The sequence below is a fragment of the Microtus oregoni genome, unplaced genomic scaffold (genome assembly GCF_018167655.1).
Source record: "Microtus oregoni isolate MIOR12 unplaced genomic scaffold, Mior012 000001F_ref0000356, whole genome shotgun sequence".
Lineage (NCBI taxonomy): Eukaryota > Metazoa > Chordata > Mammalia > Rodentia > Cricetidae > Microtus > Microtus oregoni.
The window spans coordinates 74,101,401-74,124,161 of NW_024543060.1; the positions used below are offsets into that span (position 1 = coordinate 74,101,401).

Below are 22,761 nucleotides of genomic sequence, written 5' to 3' on the forward strand. Positions count from 1 at the left end.
TCAAAGCTCAGAAATAATCCCAGAAGGAAATGAAGAGAGATAAGCATTTTCACCAAAGAGAATATATACATGGCAGGTATTGTTATGAAAATGTGTTGAACTTCATAAGTCATTGGGGAATGCAAATTAAAATTTCAGTATGACATATACTTAACAGGATTGCTAAAGAGATAATAGTGAAAATACCAGATACTGTTAAGGATGCAAACTGTATTTCTCATACACTAATGACAAGGATGTAAAATAAAGCTGCTCCCTAGAAGAATTTGGAAATACTTCCTAAAGTTAAATGTACGCAACATATGGCCCAGAGGTTGCACTGCCTGGGCACACAAAACCTTTAACAAAATGTTTCACAGTGTCTTTATTTGAGATAGCCTCAAATGAGAGACAGCCCAAATAGTCTACAGTAGGTAAGTAGTTGAACAAACCATTCCTACCATGGACTGCCAGTCTGTAGTGTAAAGGAACGAGCTACAGATATCCCACTTAGATGAGCCTTGGAATATATTATAGTAAATGAAAGAAAGGTAATATCAAAAGGTTACTTGCTGTACAGTTGCATTTTATAGCATTTTTGAAATGTCGGAACTATGAAAGGGAGTAACAAATGGGTTAATGATTTCCAGTCGATAGGATATGTATTTCTATGACATTATGGGATAAGAGTTCATTCAGGCTGATGAAATAGTTTTGGGTCTTGTTTCTAGTGCTCAGCACATAAAACTATTCCCATGCTAATGTTTCATTGACTTGTAAACACAAACAAAAATTTGTGTAAAGTCCAGTGGCAATAAATATTATATCATTATCATGATGTTGGTTTGGAAGTTATAGAGTTGTAGATCGTACAACTAGGAGAAACTGAATAAAGGACATGTGGGATTTTTTTTGTCCTGGTTTTATAATTTCTGCTGTTTATAATTATTGTAAAATAAAACTATATTTACCAAAAAGAGTCCTAGAATAGAGCATTTCGGTTAATATTGCCTCCAAAATCGTTCAAACGACTTGACTCTCATTCTGCTAGTGTTTCTGGTGCATGCTGAGACACAGGAAGGCTTCAGGCAGCAAGCAGGATTCATTACCTTTGCTTAGGTTCCCCCAACATGATTCGTGGCATGGACCATTGCTGAGATTAACAGCCGTCTCAAGCAAACCCAGGCAAGCAGCAGTTTATCCTGGCAGAGAACGGAAGTGAGATGCCATAAAACCCTAAGAAAATTCCCACCTCAGACACACAAAAGTGAGAAAATATATATCGTAAAAGAATGCATTCTGTTGAGCGTTCAGTCTGTCACTCAATATTCTTTCTAAGCTGTGTAACAGGAGCCCCACGATCACTCAATATTGTCGGATAACAGTCGACCACATGCAATAGTTAGGGACAAAAATATGAACTTAGTAACAAAATATATAAATTGCTCTGGAAATAAGCAAGCCACACAGTCAGTTTTATTTCTTGGTTTGCTTTCTGGATCCCACCATGCAGATGCTCAGGGAACTGTAAGTGTAGTGTTACCCTCTGAGGTTCTTTGGTATTGAACCGCAAAGGGATCTGAAAGAATCAAACCATGCTGCTGGTGTTGTGGGAGAGCACAGCAATCATTCTAGCAGCTCGGGGCGAGACATCGGTGTTGGAATCCTTGCTCAGCAAAGCGTATGTGTGTTCTTTCTTTTGTGTATGCTCTGGTTACTTCAGAGCATTTTCTAACTTACATGCTTAGATAAGATTTTTTTAATTATTTATTTATTTATTAGGTATACAATATATTGTGTCTGTATATGCCAGAAGAGGGCACCAGACCTCATTACAGATGGTTGTGAGCCACCATGTGATTGCTGGGAATTGAACTCAGGACCTATGGAAGAGCAAGCAATGCTCTTAACCTCTAAGCCATCTCTCCAGCCCTTAGATAAGATTTTTAATTGGCCTGACTGTACTTTTCATTTATCAATTATTATTTTAGATGCATGTTTATAGTCTAATGAGGGAGACAAAAAAGGGTGTGGACTTGGGTGGGTAGGAAAGTGGGAAGAATCTGGAAGGACATTGAGAAGGGAAACTGTAATACTGCAGTCAGACTATATTGTATAAAAAAATCTATTTTCAATTAAAAGCAATTTTAAAAGATTGTTCAATGGGTTAAAGGTGCTTGCCTCCAAACCTGAAATCCTGAGTTTAATCCCTGGGACTCATATGATCGAACCACAAATTGTCCTTTGACGTTCATGTACATATACTATGGTATATGTGACTTCCCACATCATTCACACACACATACATGCACACAAATACATACACACATATATAAATTCTAAAATAAAGAAGGAGCATAGAAATAATAGACCATCCTATTTCACAGGTTATTGTGAAGATTATGGTAATACTTGTTCGGTACAGTTAGAATATTGCTTTGTGCATGACAAAAGATGTGTTTGTTTAACTGTTGTTCATTGGCCTCAGACCTGTGTGGCATAAGATCCTCATCCCTCCTTAAATTTGCTTTGCTACCACTATGACCATATGCTATTAGATGGGCATTTCCCATGATGAGAGCCTGTGAAAAGGGTTCAGAAGGTGCTACTGATGGTCTAACGCTGGAATATGTGTCTTGATTGTGTCTCACCACCTACACAGTCTAGAGTCAGGTGTATCTTTCTTTACAGAAAGCAAAGTTAAGATAAAAAAAAAAAGATGGGAAAAGGGAAGCAAATATTGGTGCTTTAGACACACTAGGGCAGCTTGTAAGTAAACCTAGAAATGACACTTTTGAAATAAGACTTTAATTTCTCTTCATATGTTGTGTGGAAACTCATATGGATGTTTTCCAACCCTTCTCCCACCTTTTTATCTAATGCCTTTACGGTATCTGCCACCAGAAACCAGCCCCGCCCACAGTCACAGAGCCCTACTTGCCTCTCTCATCTCTCAAGACAATTTATTCATCTGAATCGCAGAGAAGATGTACCTTGAGGCTGACATTGAAACACCTGCAGATTTGGGGGTGGGGGGCAGTTTGATACGCGGCTCGGTCTCACTTACTGCTCTGGGATCCTCAGGCAAGGAAAGAGTTGAAGTGAAAATGTTGACAGCAGTTTCTTATTTTTTCCAAATTCTTTCAGAGTGAGTGTGATCATATTCCCTGGGAGCCTTACCTGGGTTTGCCACAGTTCAGTAAAGAATGCTTTTCTGTATCGTGTTCTGAAGGAAGAACTGAAGTGCGTGGCAACAGGCAATGGCTGAGGCAAGAGATGGGCTTCTGTATCAGCATCCACTAGTGACAGGGTTACAGTGGTCTTTATGGAAGTGAGACTAGCAGGCCAGCTCCTCTTGGATGAAGGAAGCCTTTCAGCGTCTAGTACTCTGAGCATAGTATCAAGTGTGGGATTCCTTACTGAAGCTGAGCATTGAGTTAGGGTCAGTAAGGATACATTGGCGCAGACGTTGGCTTCATCCTGCTCTATGATGAATGGAGGACACGATGAAGTAAAAGACCTAAGCTGGGTTCTCCCCCTCTAGTACAGAACAGCCTGTTTGTCTCATTTCTCCTGAACTATTTTTAATGATTAGTTCGAAAAGAACTTACAATTTTTGGATCTTATGTATTCAAATGCTTTCTTTGATAATATTTTTTGATAATTCCTTGCCCTTTTGGTTGGCCTTGAATTTTTTATTCTTTGATTACACAATATAATCCTTAAATGGAGCTGGCAATAGTGATTTCTGTAGAAATCATTATGTTTCTGCAGTATTATAAAATCACTCGCTATGTTATCTAAGAAGCTATACCAAGTTTTAGATCTGGAGATAGCCATAATTAAAGTCCTAAAATAGAGTAATGGATGGAGGTTGACATAACAACAATGATCTGATTTTCCTCAGGTTATACCACAAAATATTAACCTTTATGACTTTTTACTGTCTTGTCTGCCTTGAATTTAGCCAATGGCCATTTTGTATGCTTTGCTGAAATCTTTGCTTTATCCTTTGTTCTTGAGATTTAGTTTGTGGTTGACAGTGTTTTCAATCCAGTATCGGGGTGCTAAACTCATACTGTAGAGTTCAGTCTTCATAAGAACAAACAATTTTAAAGGGAATTTCATAACTTAAAATAACTCAGATGTATACCATATTGAAATCATAAACACATAAGACAGTGGTTCTCAGCCTTCCTAATTCTGTGACTCTTTAATACAGTTCCTCATCTTATGGTGACTCCCCAACCATAAAATTATTTCATTGTTACTTCATAATTAATTTTGCTACTGTTATGAATCATAATGTAAATATCTGTCATGCAGGATATCTGATATGCATAGCCCAAGGGATCACAACCCACAGGTTGAGAACCATTGACATGAGAGGAGGTGAAAATTCTGCCAGAAATTTAGCATTTTTGAATCTATCTTTCCAACCCCTTTTTCTGTGAGAGTCCTTTATAAATAAGACACAATTTTCATAATGTTTCATAACCTATATTTTACAACTAATACTCCCTTGTGCTTTCAAGTTTCTAGCTTGTTAAGACAGAGTTAATACTATTATTTTATAAATTAACACAATTCATTGTTAGGTAATTTCTGATATTATCGTTCCTATAAATATCTTTATATTAAATTGCATATCAACAATTTTTTATCAGTGATTCCTAGAATAACGACGAACCCTTCCACTAATTTTGATATATTCTATTAGGGTCCCTAGAACATGTTTCTCTTCTAGCCTTCTTCCCAATTATCCAGGTCCTTGTATGCTGACCTTTGCCATTAATATTTATTCAAAATTTTAAGTGAATATATTCTTGTTATTTTAACTTTCAGTTTTCATTATAAAGAAAGAAGCAATCAGGCTATCTTTTAGAAGAGACTTTATGTTTCTATCCAAGAATAGGTGTTTTTAATTCCAGTGTTCTAAAATTGTGTTCTCAGAAGCCAAATGATTATACATATAAAATTAAGCAATCTGTTTCCTGCTAGCGAGATAACATGTATTTTCCATTCACTGATAGATTCAAAAAAAAATCATGAATACACCAATACTGGGTACTAACGTGGTGTTGTAATGTTTGACTAGCAGAAAGGGCTAGCTCAAGGAAAGTCTGTGTAGGGCAAATGGCTTAGGTATGAAAGTCACATCGCAGTACCATGGTGTTTTTATAGAAAATATTGTTTTCATACAATATTCCCGCATATCCTCACAGATTATACCAACCTGTCCACCAATCCAACTCTGTGCCCCCCCACTCTCTCTCAAACAAACAGGAAAATAAAAAGACAAACAAAATGAACAAACTAATAGACAAAGCAAGAACGTACACGCTCAGAGACGCACAGAGGCACACACACACACACACACAAAACCCAGTTAGTGGAGTTAGTGGTGTTTAAGAAGAGATGAGCGTCCTTGGGGCGAAATCTTCTGGGAAGTGTTTCCTCAGGATCAGTGCACAGAAGCTCTGTGTTCCAGAGATGACTTAGGTTGCATCTCATTCTGGCCAAAACTTGGACATGTGCAAGAATCTTCCAGAGGGATGGGAGGGTCACAGAGATCAGCTGAGGGTTGGCACTGTGAGAAGCAGAAGAGACCCCCTGGTGAGGATGCAGGCTCAGGAGCAGCTGAAGGTCCAGGGTCAAAGGGACCGTTCAGAGAAGTTGAGGCTCAGCACAATGAAGAGTGCTCAAGAGAGGCTATTGGCAAAAATGCAGGCCAGCTGCAGTAGGAGACTCCAGAATTGTTACAGATACTGCTGGAGCTGGTCTAAGCCTGATTCTCACTGTGTGTGCTATGGCAAGCCCTCGGAGCCAAGAAGATTGTGAGTGAATTACAGACATTAGACACTAAGTTATTTGCACTGAGTTCATTTTTCTTTGTTCAGATTGTGACTATACCCTGTTTATTCCTCTTAGAGTAAGAAAGCATTTAATTTATTTATATTTTTCAGAATCTCATAGTTGAGAGACTGAGAAGTTTTAAAGAGATTTTGGATTTTAAATAGACTTGAAATGGATTTTAAGGAAATTGAACTTTTAAAATACACAAATTTGTAAAATCTAGAAGTTTTAAGGTTTTAATGTTTGATATTGTGATATTTATTAATGTGAGATTGGGGATGAACAGAAAACTAAGAGTTGTTGTAAACTAATGTTGTTTTGATATGCCAAGTTGACAAGGGGTCAAGTGTCCTGACTAGTTTTTATGTGAACCCAAGCTAGAATCATCAGAAAGGAGAAAACCTTAACTGAGAAAATGCCTCCGTAAGATCCAGCTGCAGGCAAGCTATAGAGAATTTTCTATTAGTGATTGCTGGGGGACTCCTCTGGTTTATATGGTCCTGGTTTATGGTCTGTAAGAAAACGGACTGAGCAAGCCATGAAGAACAAGTAATCAGCCCCTCTATGGCTTCTGTATCAGCTCCTGCCTCCAGATTCCTGCCTGTTTGAGTTCCTGTCCTGGCTTCCTTTGATGATGAACAGGGATATGGAAGTGTAAGCCAATTAACCCCTTTTCTCCCCAGGTTGCTTCGGGTCATGGCTTCGTCACAGTAATAGTCACTGTGAGTAAGGCAGAAAGCAAGTTTAGTGTCTTCCCACTTTGTAACGGTCAGGTGACTTTTCAAAATCCATCTAGCTGGAGAATAAGACTACAGTTAGCTTCTTTGCAATTCAAAGCCAAAATGTTTTCATTTACAACCTTAGAACTCATTGGATATTTTAATTTAAAGGTAAATAAACATTTTAAATGAGTGAATCTGATAAAAATAATTCAATAAGATATTGAAGCTAGGTGAATTTAATAATTAAGCAGACAAGCCCTGTCTCTTTATCAGCGTCTTGATATATGGAGTCAATTATGCCACATTTACAGTGACCTAAAAATACCACCTAGCAGAACAAGTAAATTATTGATCAGCATGTCACCTACAGTAAAGGTCAAAAAATGACTAGGGAAAAAACTTAGCCTTGATATGAGATTCAAGACATTTACTGAATAATGTTTATGGTGTCCTAGGCTTTCAGTATTGTGCAGTTACTTGAAAGTCACTAACATTTGGAATGTATGCAATCACTTAGCAATATTTCCAACACTAATAATATCTCTGATTTGTGTTTTTTTAAGGTAATACGAGATACTAATATATAGAATATAGAATGTGGATGTTGTCAACAGTCGTTTCCTGCACACTTTGGGAAGATGTCATTAAAAGTTAAATTTACACCACAAAATTGGGCTTGTATACCTTGCTAATTGGTTTGACAGCTTACAGAGTACCGTCGGGAGAGAATGCTATTCAGTAACTACATTTGGTCTTAGCCTTCCCAGAAGGAGCTCTCTCCACTCGCTGCGATTCTGTAAATATTTCATGAACCAACATAGAGTAATATGCTAATGCCGGGCTCCTACCCAGTGAGCAGGTGCATGTAGTGTGTTTCGTCTCGGGTACACCTGTTCTGGTGGGGTCAGGCCTGCCGTTCTGAGCTTGCTCTCCCTTTCTTCCTCCTATTAGTTCCTCCTGAACCAAAAATGGTGAGTGAGAGCCATCATGAGCGCCTGGCCGCTCCGCCAGTCACCACTGCTGCGACTGTTGTCCCACACAACGCCACCGAGCCAGCCAGTCCCGGGGAAGGAAAGGAAGATGCCTTTTCGAAGCTGAAGGAGAAGTTTATGAACGAGCTGCATAAAATTCCACGTGAGTATCCTATTTTCACTTGGCTACGAAGAAAATACTGAATTTATCATTAGAATCATTGGAAAATCAGTAGAACTCAATATCCTGTTCCTCGTGGTAGAAACATATGTCGTCCTCCAATGACAAATGACGTGATTTTGGAAATGAAATAAGATTTTTTTAACTGTGTCTTATAAATAATAGCATAGTTTATAACAAAATTTTATGTGTGTATTTAATGTAGGTGAGTCCTTCAATTTCTGTTTCCCTGAGAATAGTACAGTAATGCCTGTATGTTGTATCATACGTAGTTCAGATTTGTGTCAAAGGAATTGTTAGATAGGAAAGATTACATTACCTGATACTTTCCCACTATTACAAGTTTGATTTTCTTTCCTTGGTTAATGTCTTTCAAAATTTATTTTTCCTTCATTAATTTGTCAATATTTCAAAAGCTTTCACTCACTTTTAATTTTGTATTTGTCAATTAGAAACACAAAGCCTGTAGCTAAACTTATTTGAGTAAAGCTCATACAAATGTAATCAGTAGCATTTGGTTTTCCAAATTTTATTTGTGTGTTTACAGATATGTTTACTGTGTATAATACAGTATTTTGTGCTATAAATACTATTAATTGACTAAATCTTACTAAGTAGCATATGTAGTACCTCACATAGAACCATTTTTACAAACAGCATCCAACAGTCACTGTCTTAACATAATTCAAGATTCCTACAGCCAATGCTGTATTGTACTTGTGAAATAAATCTCTTGAACTTACTTTCCCATGCAAAAGTATATTTTTGCATGCTTTGATGGGTTCTTTGCCCTCCATATGTGCTCTGTGGCACATATGAACGTACACACATGCACGCACTCACACACGCATGCACACACACACACACACAATGTTCACACACAGTAATAATAATAAAATAAAAAACTAAGGCTAATATGGAGTATTTTCTTTCTTAGTATTGTACATGGGAATGTCTTCCTGGTTTATTGAGCATGATCCTAATTACTCTTAATAATAAAAACCCAGAGTCAAATATCAGGTAAAAGTTGAAAGATCAGAGAAGCAGAGAAACAGCCACAGTCACCTCTTACCTCTCCAACTCCTCAGGTCAAAGGAGCCTAGCTTCTGTCTCCGCCCTGCCTTCTCACTTCCTCTCCCTGCCCAGCCATATCACTTCCTGTCTGCACAGTCCTCCAGACCTCTATGGTTGACTAGTGCCTAGCTCCACCCTCTGATGTCCAGGCAAGCTTTATTTGTCAGAACACAAACAAAATATCACAAAAGCTTAACTTTGAGATAGATAGTGCATATAAACAATGCTGATCTTTGTGCATTAATACATTCATTTAACTTTACTGAATCTATTCATTTCTTCTAAAAGTTTGGTAATGGAATTTTTAGGTCTCTTTCATGTGCAGACAAAGAAGGTCTTTCTTTCTGTCCACTTTGGGAGTCTTTTGTTTGTTTTTCTTGCCTTATTATTCTGGTTAAGACCTGCCATACTAACTTGGTTTCTGCGTTTTAGAGGAGATACTCTCAAGTATTAACTCTGGGGCCATCTTGTGTGCCCTTTTTCATATTGAAGTATAATTCTTCTCTACCTAATTGGTTGGCCATCCTAAAAGACTATTTGGTTATTTTTTAATTATTTTTTCTTTTGAAATGATCATATTGTTCTACCCTTTAGCCTATTGACGTGATCAATCGTATTTATTCATTTACAAAGATTAAACTGCCCTGGCTTCCCTGAAATTAATCACAAACCATTATGGTGTTTAATCTTTTTTACATGCCATTGAACTGGGCTGTTCAGAAAACGCCCTGAACACAATTCCTGTGACCAGGAGTATTTGCTGTGGGTTTTTTTTTTTTTTGCGGGGGGGGGGGTGTTTTGTTTGGTTTGGTTTTCTTTTTTATTTCTCTCTGTCTCTTTCTTCCTTCCTTCTTTTCTTTCTTTCTTTTTTGTAAATTCTTTGACTTTCAGACCAGTGATGCTGGCCTCTTAAAATTGGTTCTAAAGTATTCGGAACAGGAACAGCAGAAGCTGAATCTGTGTAGCAAAAGATACAGTTATTGGGACCTGATGCACCCAATGAAGTAAAATGTGTCTGTTAAGAAGAGAAGATAAACTATTAGAATATTACAGATGGGCGATATCATTTATAAAGATGTATCTGTAATAACTTCTCATGCCTCAAAGATTAGAAATGTGTTGATTTGCCCACACGATTCACAAATTCAACTTCCTCTGAAGCATGCTCTAACAGGGCTGTTGGTGATGACTGCTCTCAGCAGGAAGCTCCAGAAGGGAAGAGCTGGAGATGGAGAGATGGTCCAGTAGCCAAGCCATCTCAATTCCCTTTATGCTCTACCGCCCAGCTAATGGACTGATACAAAATTGGAAGTGCTTTTTATATAACTTTAATGTTAGAAATTCAAGATATACAACATATGCATGCATTAGAGATACAAACTCCGGCTTGAAGAACATTTTACCCACATAGTTGCCATAAGAGAAATGCGTGATAAAACGATGGAAGAAACAGTGAGCCACATCTTCTGCCTTGTGCTCAACCGTCTCCTGTAGACGAGTAAATAGTATGAGACACACAGCCAGCCTGATAACCATCAAGCTGAAATGTGCTCCCGGTCAGCATCAAGACTCATTTCCTCATCTCGCATGTCCATACAATGTCTTCCTATGAAGGATTAATCCCACCACAGTATTTACAACCGTAACCAAATTTAACTCACCCAGAGTTGCCATTGTTTCCCTAACTCTTGCTCTTTTTTTCACTATATTATTTAGCACCATCCACAATAACAGGTATTCCTCATGACTGGGTTTTTAACTAATCTGAATCCCTCCAAAATAATCAAAGTTCTATGAAGGAAGTAAGTTACATATGTTTTCTGAGTAGTTATGTCATTCATCGTGACTGGTACATAGAAGGCTCTTCACCTGTATTCAATGAATGGATGAATGAATGAATGAATGAATGAATGTTAAGTCAACTTTTACACCGCACATCCCCTCTTAGACTATGAAGCCTCAAGATGCTAGTGAATGAAAACACAGATTTTACATCGCAAGTGTTAAAACTTCATTTCCATTCTAACCAGTGCCTTGCACTTTTAAAAGCAAAGTAGTTCCATCTTTATGGTGTCCCACAAGTCTTTCTCGCAGAGATTCAGTTCTTAAATCTTTTCTTCTCTGTTCATCAATAGGAAAATAATCAACCAGAAATAATTACATATGAAATCTCTTGCTTGGAGAATTCCTTGTTAAGGACCTGTGCAAAGTATTATATTCATAGTGTTTTCCTTGGTGTTATAAGATGAAACAAGTAAATATCTGAAATATTTTAAAAGTAAATAGGTTTTAGAAAATGGCATTTTGATATAGTCATGCAGTTCTATTTAAAAAATATCTAGCAGTAAACATTCTCCATTTTCATTTTAATTCATCAAAGTTTTTACTGCCTGTGTAATTGAAATTTGTAATGGGATTTTCTTCAGATAGGAAACAACAATGAACAAAATAAAATAAGTCCCTAAACTCAAATTCCTTTGGGGCCTATGCTATATAAAGGTTACACTCTTGACTTGACATAACACAGTAAGATGCTAATGACAGGTAACAAATTAGAATATTAATCGATTTTGGTCTCTGAGCTAAAGCTTGGCTATCTGGCACATGTGGGTTTTGCAAAATTGATAGCAACCAGCTTTAGTCTGTCACTTGAAATTCCCACTTGGAATTAGAGAGGTGTCACAATGGCAAGGAGGATGCATGTCATTAGTTAGGTAATCTACGCATATTCAAACCAAATTGCCTGATGGTATCATCCACAACACTGTGGGGCTTACATTTAAAAAGAAAAGAGAGAAAGAGAGAGAGAAGAAAAGGAAGTTGTAAATGCTCTGAGCACTTTTATCTTTCAATTCATTCTGCACACCGTTATCTAAATGAAGCAGACAAGGATTTTCAGAATGCTTCTTTATTTTGCAACTTTGATTTTGATGTGGCTAAGGCCACGGTTGCTTTGTAAAGCATGAACGCATGTCATCCAAATAGCTACAATTAAGGTTTTGATATTCATGAGCTCCTTGAAGTAGAATGTACCTTTCTTCAGCAAAAGAACCAAATGCTCACCCTCAGTCCAGAAAAAGAGTAAGGGTAGCTGTGTTATTGATGCAGAAACGTTTGGTGATAAGCACTTCAATATAGGAATAAACACAACTTATGGGCATAGGCTGCCCAAATCTAAGTCCTGTATGTACAGCAAATTGTGACCTTGGGCGTATTAATTAATCTTTTTTATTCAGCCATTCCCTCCTGCTACAAAGATAGGATCTTAAATAGTCTTCTTGTCTCTAGGCTGGTGTGCAAAAGCATTGGCTGTACTGAATGTGGCAGGGTGTCTAGCACGGAGAACGCACACTTTAAATGTTAGCTATTATTAAAGTCACACGGTCGTTTTAACAAGCTTCTAGTGCTATTTTAGAAAAGCCCTCTCTTCAGGTCAGTCACCCAGACTGAGAAAATTCCAGAAACTTTGCAGCTGAATATATGTGCGTTGTAGTCTTTAAGCCCATTTCTGTGGTCCCTGTTCCAGGGAAGATGATGGAGGCTTTTCCTCCACCCCTCATCTTCTCCAACCTTCCTTTTACATTTCGGCTGACCTTACCTTTCCTCACTCCCTTTTGCCTGCTGTGTGCTTGTAAGGCACAGCAGAGGGTGCTCAGCTAAGTTACATATGGCATAGGTGCTAAAAAGGAATCCAATGTGCTTGCTCCACGCTCTAAAAAGTTCTTCCTTGTTCAAACTACTTTTCTATCTTCTTCCTTTACATTTCCACCTTAGTTAAAAACATTAAAGTTAACGGTTAAAGACCCTGTTTTATAGTCCGGCCTTTAACAATCCAGTGGCTCTGCTCTGATTTCCATCTTTGTGCACTGTTAAATCTGTTTTCTTTATATTCACCGGCTCCATCTGGATACGCTGAGAATTATTGTTGAATTTCATGCAGTGAGCTATTTCTGCACATGACCACTGTGGCCTTACTTCTGGCTCTACCCTCCTTTGCTCATCTTCCTTCTCCCAGCTCCTTATTCTCCTCTATAGGCTGATCCATATTTTTTCATGATCACTCACATGTTAAAATGAGGCACAGTTTTCCAGTGTGTCACCTTGAAACCACCTCCATTCTTATACTACATACTTGCCGTGGGAAGTCTACGGAAGAACTCTTACTGCGATCCTGGCCACAGCGAACTCTCTCCAGCAATTCGCCCTTGAACATTTCTCCTGAAGTCAGTGCTTCCCTTACGATCTTATCTTTTCCCGGGCTCCCACTGGCCCTGATAAATTAGTTTAGCATTCAAGACCCCGCTTATTTGTCACTATCACGAGGAGCAGTTCCTTATTTCAAAGGCAGGACTGGATGAGAGCACCTCTTCTCAAAGCTCTTCTCACCTGCCATGGCTATCCACAGGGGCTTCCTGCTTGCTTTGCTAGTGACAGGTTAATTCCCTAGGCCCAGGTACAATCACTCTCACATCTTTGCTTGCCCTGTACCTTAGAGAAGGGCCCGAAAACAAGGTGTAGTATAATTGGGATCTCGGCAGTACTGCATTGATTGAGGCTATAATCGAGAAAAATCTTTTTCTCAAAAAGGAGGTGGCATTGAGCTGTTCAATACTAAACCAATGTATGCTAAAGGCAAGCTATGTAGATGTCATATAGTTCAAAACTTAACATCATACTGAGTGATATGGTCCTTATCCTATGTTTGCAAAACCTGAACCCTGAAAATGAGTTTCAAACCTTTTTAAGACAAGGGTCCTTTTCAAATGCAATAATACATGGACCCTGAAAAGTATAAAATATGTATAAAGGAAGTTTCAACTACTATTATAGTTGAAGGTGTCTTCCTTAGTCATCCATGATATTATATCAGAGCAGCTCCAAAGACAGCTAGCTAAATGGAACACTTTTTGGAAGGGGTGACCTTACGACTTAATAGGTAGATGCTCAGTATCGGAGCAGGTAGTGATGATGCAACAGGAGGAATAGAAGCAGGTGCCCATCAGTAAAGTGTCGATGGGTAACTTTGTTTGCCCCCACGTGGCTGCAAAATGAGGGCAGTGGCATTGCCCTTTGTCAATGTCCTGAACAATAATGTTAACGTCAAACAGTTGATTGCGAAACACAAAATGAAGAGACCCTTTAGAAGCACAGTGATCTGCGGCATGTGAACAACAAGGATTGCTTTACTGATCAAGTTTACTTAGCATACCTGCGTGTGCAGGGCGTATGTGCATCTCCAGTGAGCCTCGTGAAAACAATGGCTATTCCCACTGTACAAAGAGGAAATCTGAGGCCTTGTCAGAGAGGTTATTAAAGTAGCGAGTGTAGATGTGGAGGTATTATCAGAAGGCATTTCCAGTTTTATGATTCGGCCTCGTAAGTATGTCATAAAGACTTCACATCCCCTCCACCCTCACTTACCACGAGAAAAGACTGGAAACTCTTGATAAACTGTGCACCTGCTCAAAGACAGTCTTAATTTTGATTTATGCTATAAATGATTGAATACCTGGAATGTCATTTTAATTTAATTCCTTTTTTCCCCATATCACCCGGCTTGATAAGTGAGTAGTTATTTACGTCAATCCCCCATTTGTTTAATGGTCTCCCTTGACTCAGATACACTGCCGGGCTACTCACCTGGCTTTTCATTTTTAGAGCAACACGTTCTGCAAGTGAGCCAGCTACATGAGTCAGCTTTGCTAACCTCTGTGGAAGTCAGTTCTTCTGAAACTTCAGAGAGGCATGGCTAAAATGTTAAGTGAAATTATTATTAACTTCTACTAAAGAGGAAAATCTGTGAGAAAAAGACTCGACTCTGATGAGTGTTGTTCTCAAAGTAAGGACTCTTGGCAATGTCAACTTCACTGGGACAATTGTGAAGGAATCTATTGGAAACAGCGATGCTTAGAGATACAGGTTACAGTTCATCACAAGCACAAGGTGGGCGCCTGTACTTTCTTTCAATAAAAATATCCTTCATTTTAGTTTAGCTTATTCCATCATCTTTTAATGCGCATATTTATATATTTATGCATGTATATATGTATGCATATGTGTATGTGTGTATATGTGGTTATGGATGCATGTGTATGTGTGTATTTGTATATGTATGTGTATGTATGTTTGTATGTGTATAGGCTTGTGTACATCTATGTATGCGTATTCTCTCCCTCACCGCCTTTCTCACGTCTTCCTTCCTACCTTTTTCTCTCCAAGTGTGGGTGTACAGTTACCCCCACCCCAGCTTAAAATTTTAATTCTAAAGTAGAAAGCCTGATTCACTGTATAAGCAATCATTCCTAATACAGTTTGCACTGCCCCCTACAGGATATAAAGAATATTTGTTGGGCTATTTGTAGTGTGCTAAAACTTGGGCATGGGGACAGGACCTGGCATTCAAAGGATGTGTGGAACCAAGAACCTATTCATCCTGCAATACTTGGCACAATCTGCACCCCACACAAATTTCAAAATCCCCATAGGACATACATACATACGGAAACTGATTATAGCCATATGACCTAGAAGTAATTACATTTGTGTGTGTGTATGCACATGGTTTTGCAAGTCTATAGAATATATAAAACAGTTTAGCTAAGATCTAGTCTTTGATTTTTCTTTCTAATTAAAAATATTCTTTTGATTGTCTTCTCTAAAGCCCAGTGAGTTGCAGGTATCTGATTGTTTCATTGTGTTCTTTCCAGTGTAGTTACCCAAATATTTATTTATATTATTTTTTGTAAATTATTTAAGATTGTTCATTGTAAATCCTGGTCTTATTTCTCCTCTGCAATTAACACATCTTACTGATTTTTAAAATTTTGTAGTAAGCATTTTATATTATCTGTCCACCTTGTGAGACAGAAAACTATTTTAAAATATTTGTCACAAACTGTAGTATTGGAGATAATACTGAATTTTTAGCAAGTGTGCAGTATAATTCTAGCAATATTCTGGGGTCAGGGTAGCAACTTAAAGCTAACTACATGCTACTGGGATTGCATTTTAAGAAGGATGTTTATATGTCCTTGTGGTTTCCTTCAGGAATCCTATTAAGCAGAAAAATCCCCCCAAGCAATTCACTCCTTTGAAATGAACAAGTGTTAAGGGATTCCCCAAACTTCCAAAGCTCAGGGATATGAAGTAAATGTAAGCACATAAAGCCACCGAGTGAATTAAGACCTCAGCTAAGTTCCAAGAGCTTCTCTAGCTATGTTTTGTTGGCATCTCAAGGATATTAAGTCAGCCCGTAGAAGGACTAGAAGGGCTGTGAATAACACCATGGCCTGATGCTTAACACAGCTCAAGAATTACCTTGCTGGAATACTTCACAAGTAGAGAGAGAATGAGTTTTTAAAATATCTTTAAAAGTCAATTCCTTACCACCTAGCAGTTACAGTATGAAACATAGGCCCTGTCGTTAAGTAACACCTGGCTGCAGAAGAAAATCCATAAGGAAAGCAACAGAAGTAGAAACCCGGGACCTGACTGTTATACTCACACTATATAAGACCTTTTACTATATAAGACCCTTTACTATATGACTGACTGCCAGGTTCTGAGCAGTTTCTGCTGCTCTCAATAAAGAATTCAGAGCAGAAATCCCAGGAAAATTACGTGATGGACAATTACATTCCAGCACTTGGCTGCATTTTTCTTTGTTTTGGTTTTCACTTAAGAGGATATTAAAATGAGGAGATTAAAACTCGGTATCTTGTGAGTCCACATGCCACCCCTGTCTGTCTTTTGAATGAGCTTAGATAACTTTGAAGTAAAGAATAAGAAGATATTGGGCCATTTAAGGATTTCCTCATCAAGCAATATTTTAATTGAAACCACTTCCCCGGGGAAATTCTGGAACCATTTGGACTCTCCTACTTTTTATCTTATCATTAAACTCTTTAATTTTTTTATTTTTATTAAAGCAGCCCTTTTAACACACACACACATACACAAAGAATAGAAATAACATAGGTTACAAATACTAGAAGCATATGTGGCTGATAAATATGCTATTATCTGGAATATATATATATATATATATATATATATATATATATATATATATATAAATCTGGTTACTATGATTGACAGAGTTATATGGTTCAATTTCTGAAAAGTAAAATTTTCTTATAATTTTATATTTTAAAGGGCTTAGGCTGGTTCTTTCAAATACAGGAACTATCATAGTGAATTAGAATCATTTCTGCTATCATTTTGTAACTGTATTTCCTAAGGTCTTGGATACACTTCAGTGGCTTAGGAGTTCTTTGAAGTGCCAGTCATCACTGAGAACCTGGTCCAACCTGGGGAGGCAGACAGGTCAGGATGGGTGTGGTTTGCTCTCAGGCCACACTGTGAAGTGAGGTGGTTTATGGCCTCAGGATTCAAAACCTTCTCTCTGTCCTTACTAGTGTCTGACCTTGGGCAAGTACTTAAATTTGCACGTAATGTAAGAATAGAGTTGTACTACTTCTATCCCAGAACTCACTTTGTAGAGTAGGCTGGCCTTGAACTCACAGACTTTCCCGCTGCCTTGACCTTTCAAGTGTGGGAATTAAAGGCCTGCACCACCACGCCCAGCTTAAGTAAACCATTTTAATGTGTTCTGGGCTTCCAGACTCTCTTCACTCCATTTTCAGAAGAACTTCTACTCTAAAGCATTGTATTGTATCTAGATACCTACAACTTGGTGGACGGGAATAGATGAAGCTTCCACATCTGGTCCAAGCTCACCTCCTGCTAGCCACTCACACATCTGGTACAGGCTCACCTCCTGCTAGCCACTCACACATCTGGTACAGGCTCACCTCCTGCTAGCCACTCACACATCTGGTCCAGGCTCACCTCCTGCTAGCCATTCACACATCTGGTCCAAGCTCACCTCCTGCTAGCCACTCACACATCTGGTTTAGGCTCATCTCCTGCTGACCACTCACACATCTGGTCCAGGCTCACCTCCTGCTAGCCACTCACACATCTGGTCCAACCTCACCTCCTGCTAGCCACTCACACATCTGGTCCAGGCTCACCTCCTGCTAGCCACTCACACATCTGGTCCAGGCTCACCTCCTGCTAGCCACTCACACATCTGGTCCAGGCTCACCTCCTGCTAGCCACTCACACATCTGGTCCAACCTCACCTCCTGCTAGCCACTCACACATCTGGTCCAGGCTCACCTCCTGCTAGCCACTCACACATCTAGTCCAACCTCACCTCCTGCTAGCCACTCACACATCTGGTCCAACCTCACCTCCTGCTAGCCACTCACACATCTGGTCCAAGCCCATCTCCAGCTAGTCACTCGCAGTGTACTCCTTGAGTTTTACTTTGTCATCCACAGTGTTTCATGTGCTCCTCACATACACAGTTTCCTCTGCCTGAAATCCTGCTTGCCTCTGGCTCCTCCCACCCTTCTGAGAGCTCTACTGTTTCAAGCTGTTCTTATCCCCTGATCCCAAACCTTCTAATCTTCTAGTAATCACCAACTCTTACTCTGTAATGACTATATACTTGTAGTTTTTATACCTAACTCTTTATGTCTGTGAAGACTGCAAGCTGTGTGGTTGGAAATAATCTCTTTTTATACATTTCTCCAGTCCCAGAAAATAAAAAAAAAACAGTAGTAAAATTATTAGTCACCTCAAGCTCAGAGGAACCTATTAATTGTATTGACTCATCAAGAAAATGCCTTTAAAGAAGCCTAAGGAAAAGGCTTTGAGGGACACTGTAAGGAAGGTAACTGTCACCATTATGTTGAAATGAACAGGGGACAGCCTTCCAGAACCTTTCACTTTCCACTTGCCCATCTCGACTTTTGTTTCCTCTCCTTTTCATTTTTCCTGTCTCTGTTCTTGGCCTTACCTGAGTACCATCACCTTCCATTGAGTTTTCCTTCCTACTTGTCTGTGCTACCTAACTGTCTCCCTTGTTTGTTTCATTTTTCTGAGCCTGTGGCAGTCAGTCTGGTGCAGGTGATAAGCAGGCAGACTCTAAATTGGCCCTCTGGGTCCATAGTCTTCCCACACATCTTTTTATTAAAGTAGAGATCTGGGGTGCACTACTGAGTTCATCTCTGAGTGTATAAAAAGTATATTAAAAAGTTCTACATTAGAATGCCCAGGAAGGTAGATAAGCTCATTTTGTATACCAGCTGCCATATAACACCACACTATGCCCTATGCTTTCATAGAGAGAATTCAGGGGACAGCTCAAATGTTGCAGGGGCCATTCCTGCAGGGGCCTTGCTGGTGAGGTTTGCCATGGCAAGTAGCTGTTTACGGTGGCCTTGTTTGGGCTTCTCGGTCTCCTCCACCAGACACAGGAAGCACAGCTTCTGAGGCTGTGTGCTACCGTCGTTGCTGATACTTCCCCTGCAGTGGTTTTTATTTGAAGTGGTGGTTCAGCCTGGCCTTGCCTGCCATCTCCTGCCCACACTGATTGGAACTTTTCCACATCACCTCACCTTTCAGGGCTGTTGTCATCCCCTCGCTTTCCTTCCTGCTAACACAGTGTTAATGTGATTCAACTGGCTGCCTTCCAGGTCCTTGTCCACGGTGAATCTCTTTTGCTAGTTTGCATTAAGTAGTCTGCAGCTATAACGCTGGTGCTTCTGATGGAGAGCCAAATACCTCCAGAGAGGTTGGACTTTAATAATCATTCTAAAAGCTGAGAACCCACACCACCTGATTTCATCAATGATTCCCCTGCAGAAAGCACAGGGGCCATTCCTACAGTCCATTCTAATGCTTGTTGCCAGGGTTTACACTGCTGGTTCTATAAAAAATTAATAACCTGGCCAAGCATGATGGTGTGCACCTTCAGTCCCAGCATTCACAAGGGAGAGGCAGAAAGAACTTGAATTTTAAGGCCAGCCTGGTCTGCAGAGTGAATGCCAGGCTGGTCAGGACTATACAGTCATAAAGTTGTTATTAACAACTTTCTAATAAACAACTAATATTGTTGACATGTTTGTATCTCCACTGATAATCTGTGGAAGTTTTGGTTCTCTATAGTCTTGCCAACAATAGAGTGGTTGCTCTTCTTGGTTTAGTCATTCTAGTTATTGTATAGAATATAGCGTTGTGACTTTAATTTGCAGTCTCCTGGTAACTCCAAATGAAATGTGACCTAAATGTAAATGGGAAGACATTGAGAAGAAACAATAGGAACTTTCATGACATTGATGAATGGGGACATCCTCTTCAAAGGGTACCAAAAGCATTGACTATCAATGTAACTTGATAAATAAGGTTTTGTCAAAAGTAAAAAAAATTGGGCTTTCAAAAATGCAACAAACACAATATGAAGAAAAGTTATAGACTTGGCCAGAATATCCAAACTACACAGATGTGACAAGGATACTTCCAGAATTTATTAAAATAAATGTCTACAACTCAGTAGAAAATTGAGGAATATATTTGAATAGACAATAAATCGAAGTATGAAAAGATATGTGAAAATACAGAAAAAAACAATAAAGTACTCAAGTTCTCTCTTAGGGCCATTCCTCTCTGTGTCCCATCTATAGCTATAATTCAGAGTGTGAGAAACTCATTTTCTTAACAACACAGACACTCACGCTCTGCTCTAAAGCTAGGAGGCATAACATCCCGTTATTCTCTCTTCTTTACATCCACGCTGTCCAGTCAGTCAGCAAGTGACTTTGCCCCATTCTCTGCCCCCTCTGTTTCCTGTGCTCCCCCGCTACTCTGCTCTAATCTGGGACCTTGTATATATTATACAAGATCTCCCTGCAGCCATTTCTTATACGTCGGTGGACAGTCCGCTGAACATACGTTGTCCATAGGATCCATCTTGCTGAGCTCAAGGTATGCAAATTCCTCATTCAGGAACCACTACCACTTCCTTTCATCTGAATTTTCAACTTCTTGACTTGGCATACCTCTCTACATCCTGGCATGGTCTTCCTTTCCACATTATTGCCGTAACAATACTATGGATACATGCTTCGAATATTAGACATATGCTTCTAATTCCCACTAATTGCCTTAGCTGATGGTTGGCTCACTTCAGAAATGCCATTACTCCATCTCTACATGGCCATATGCCTCCATGGTAAAAGAACCAGACCAGGTCTTGTATATGTGCTCTTCTTACTACCAAGATTATGCATTAGCACACTTGTCTCTGCTAAAAAGCAGTGCCAGGCTGTCTTGCTCTTTAGACCTCATAAGAAAACATGACCATCTATTTCATACTTAATATTACATGCTGCATTCTTAACAATAATAGGACACCAATGTGTATGTGTGTATATACATATGTGTGTGTGTCACAGATACACATCTAATGAGGAATACAAAGAAAGGAGCCACTGTGCTATGTAGTTTTCTGATGATGTAAGTCATAAGACAATCCCACACCAATTCATAATTATGAATAATAAAAGGGTTATTTATTTAAGGCGAAAACTTATAGATCACTGTCCTACAACAGTCCTCTGCACGAACAGAAACAGAGTCTAACAGCTGGAAGCAGGGGAGCTGGAAGCAAGAGAGAGCAGGCACACATTTACAGCTGCTTTAACAGTACAAGAGACCATGCCCAAGTGGGCTGGTAGCTGAAAGGCTATTGGCTGAAGGAGCAGAATGTGCTCCCACAGCAGTTTTCTCATTTCTAGCTCCAGTTACCTGACAAGATTCAACTAAAGCAGGTAAATATGTATTATGATCTATAGTCTGAGGGGACAAAGTCCATCATGATGGATAAGACAAAGTAGCACAAACAGGAGGCCCCTGCTCACACTGCATCCCCTATTCAAGAAGGAAAGAGAAAACACGAAGTGGAGACAGCCTCTAAAACCTCAAGGACAGCCTCCAATGATCCATTCCTATAGCCAGGCTTCGCCTCTTAAATGTCCCACAACTTCCAAAACAATGCCATAAACTGAGGACCAAGTATTTGGATATGTAAACCTATAGGGGACATTTTACTTTCAAGCCATAGCAATCAACATACTCCAGTAGAAGTTGGTTCTTCATGGACACAGTAGAATAGGATGCAAGCTGAAACTTGTAAGATATCAAAAGGGCCCTCAAAGAGAACCTGGAAACTAGATTAAAGGTGATCAACTATAGCAAGCTAAGGAGATTAGACTTTAATAGTCGCAAAGGATTCAGGAACCAAGCAAGATAAGCATAAAGTATCCTTCATGTCATTATCCTCTTGTTTGGGGATCATCAGATTGGCAGCAGTGTGTGGGTGGATAGATGAAAAGAGCGAGCTGGATAGAGGGAACGTGCAGGAAGGAACAAGGCTCTTGAAGAGATGCTAGAGGAAGCCTAAAATTGCTAGAGGAAAGAAAGCTTGTATGTGACAGACTCTGGGAGTATTCTGCTGACAGCAGTGTGACAGATGACTCTAAAGGTGTGAAGGAAAAAGAAAATGAAACTAATTACAGAGATGCCAAAAGACCATCTTTTCCAGAGCCTGGAAAGGGGAGGGAGGGAATGCAAGAAGAATTCAGAAGTAGACACTGAGATTGGGGAGTTGACTACCTATGAGCTCAGTTTGTGGAAGTGAATTCCTAACATTAGCACTAGAGAACAAAGGAAATGGAGTATCATAAGGAAATTTTTAGATTTCCAAACTCACCCATAAGTAGAGAGGCTGATGAAGAGATAAATGTGGGCTGTGAGAAAAAAAAAGTGCTGGGATGATGGGGAAGCTAAGTAGAGAGGACTTCTGAGAAAAAATAGTCAATTTGATTCTAAGGAACTTGTCCTGAAGGTACAGCTTGAAGTTTGATTTAAACAAAAAACAACTCGTTCAATCTGCCTTGGCTGTTTCGGGTCTAGTAGAAAAAAAGCAATAGGCATTGTCATGATCACCCATGCTTTCTGATTACTAGGCATGGGCCCTGTCTATATAGTGAATTATAATTCACCTAATTATTGCTTGTGTGCATAATTCTAATTTAATAGCAAATAGTCTCAAAGTTGTAAGCAGAAT

General features: G+C 39.2%; 1 protein-coding gene across 2 annotated transcripts in view; it reads left to right on the forward strand.

Annotated features, from left to right (window-relative positions):
• The window catches only part of Syt1 (synaptotagmin 1), a 497,758-nt gene that overhangs the window by 298,137 nt on the left and 176,860 nt on the right, over window positions 1-22,761 (forward strand). For both annotated transcript variants that reach the window (XM_041665163.1, XM_041665172.1), the window contains exon 4: window positions 7,509-7,691. In XM_041665163.1, the coding sequence (XP_041521097.1) occupies window positions 7,526-7,691 (166 nt within the window). In that variant the 5' untranslated portion in view covers window positions 7,509-7,525. The remainder of the gene's footprint in view (window positions 1-7,508; window positions 7,692-22,761) is intronic.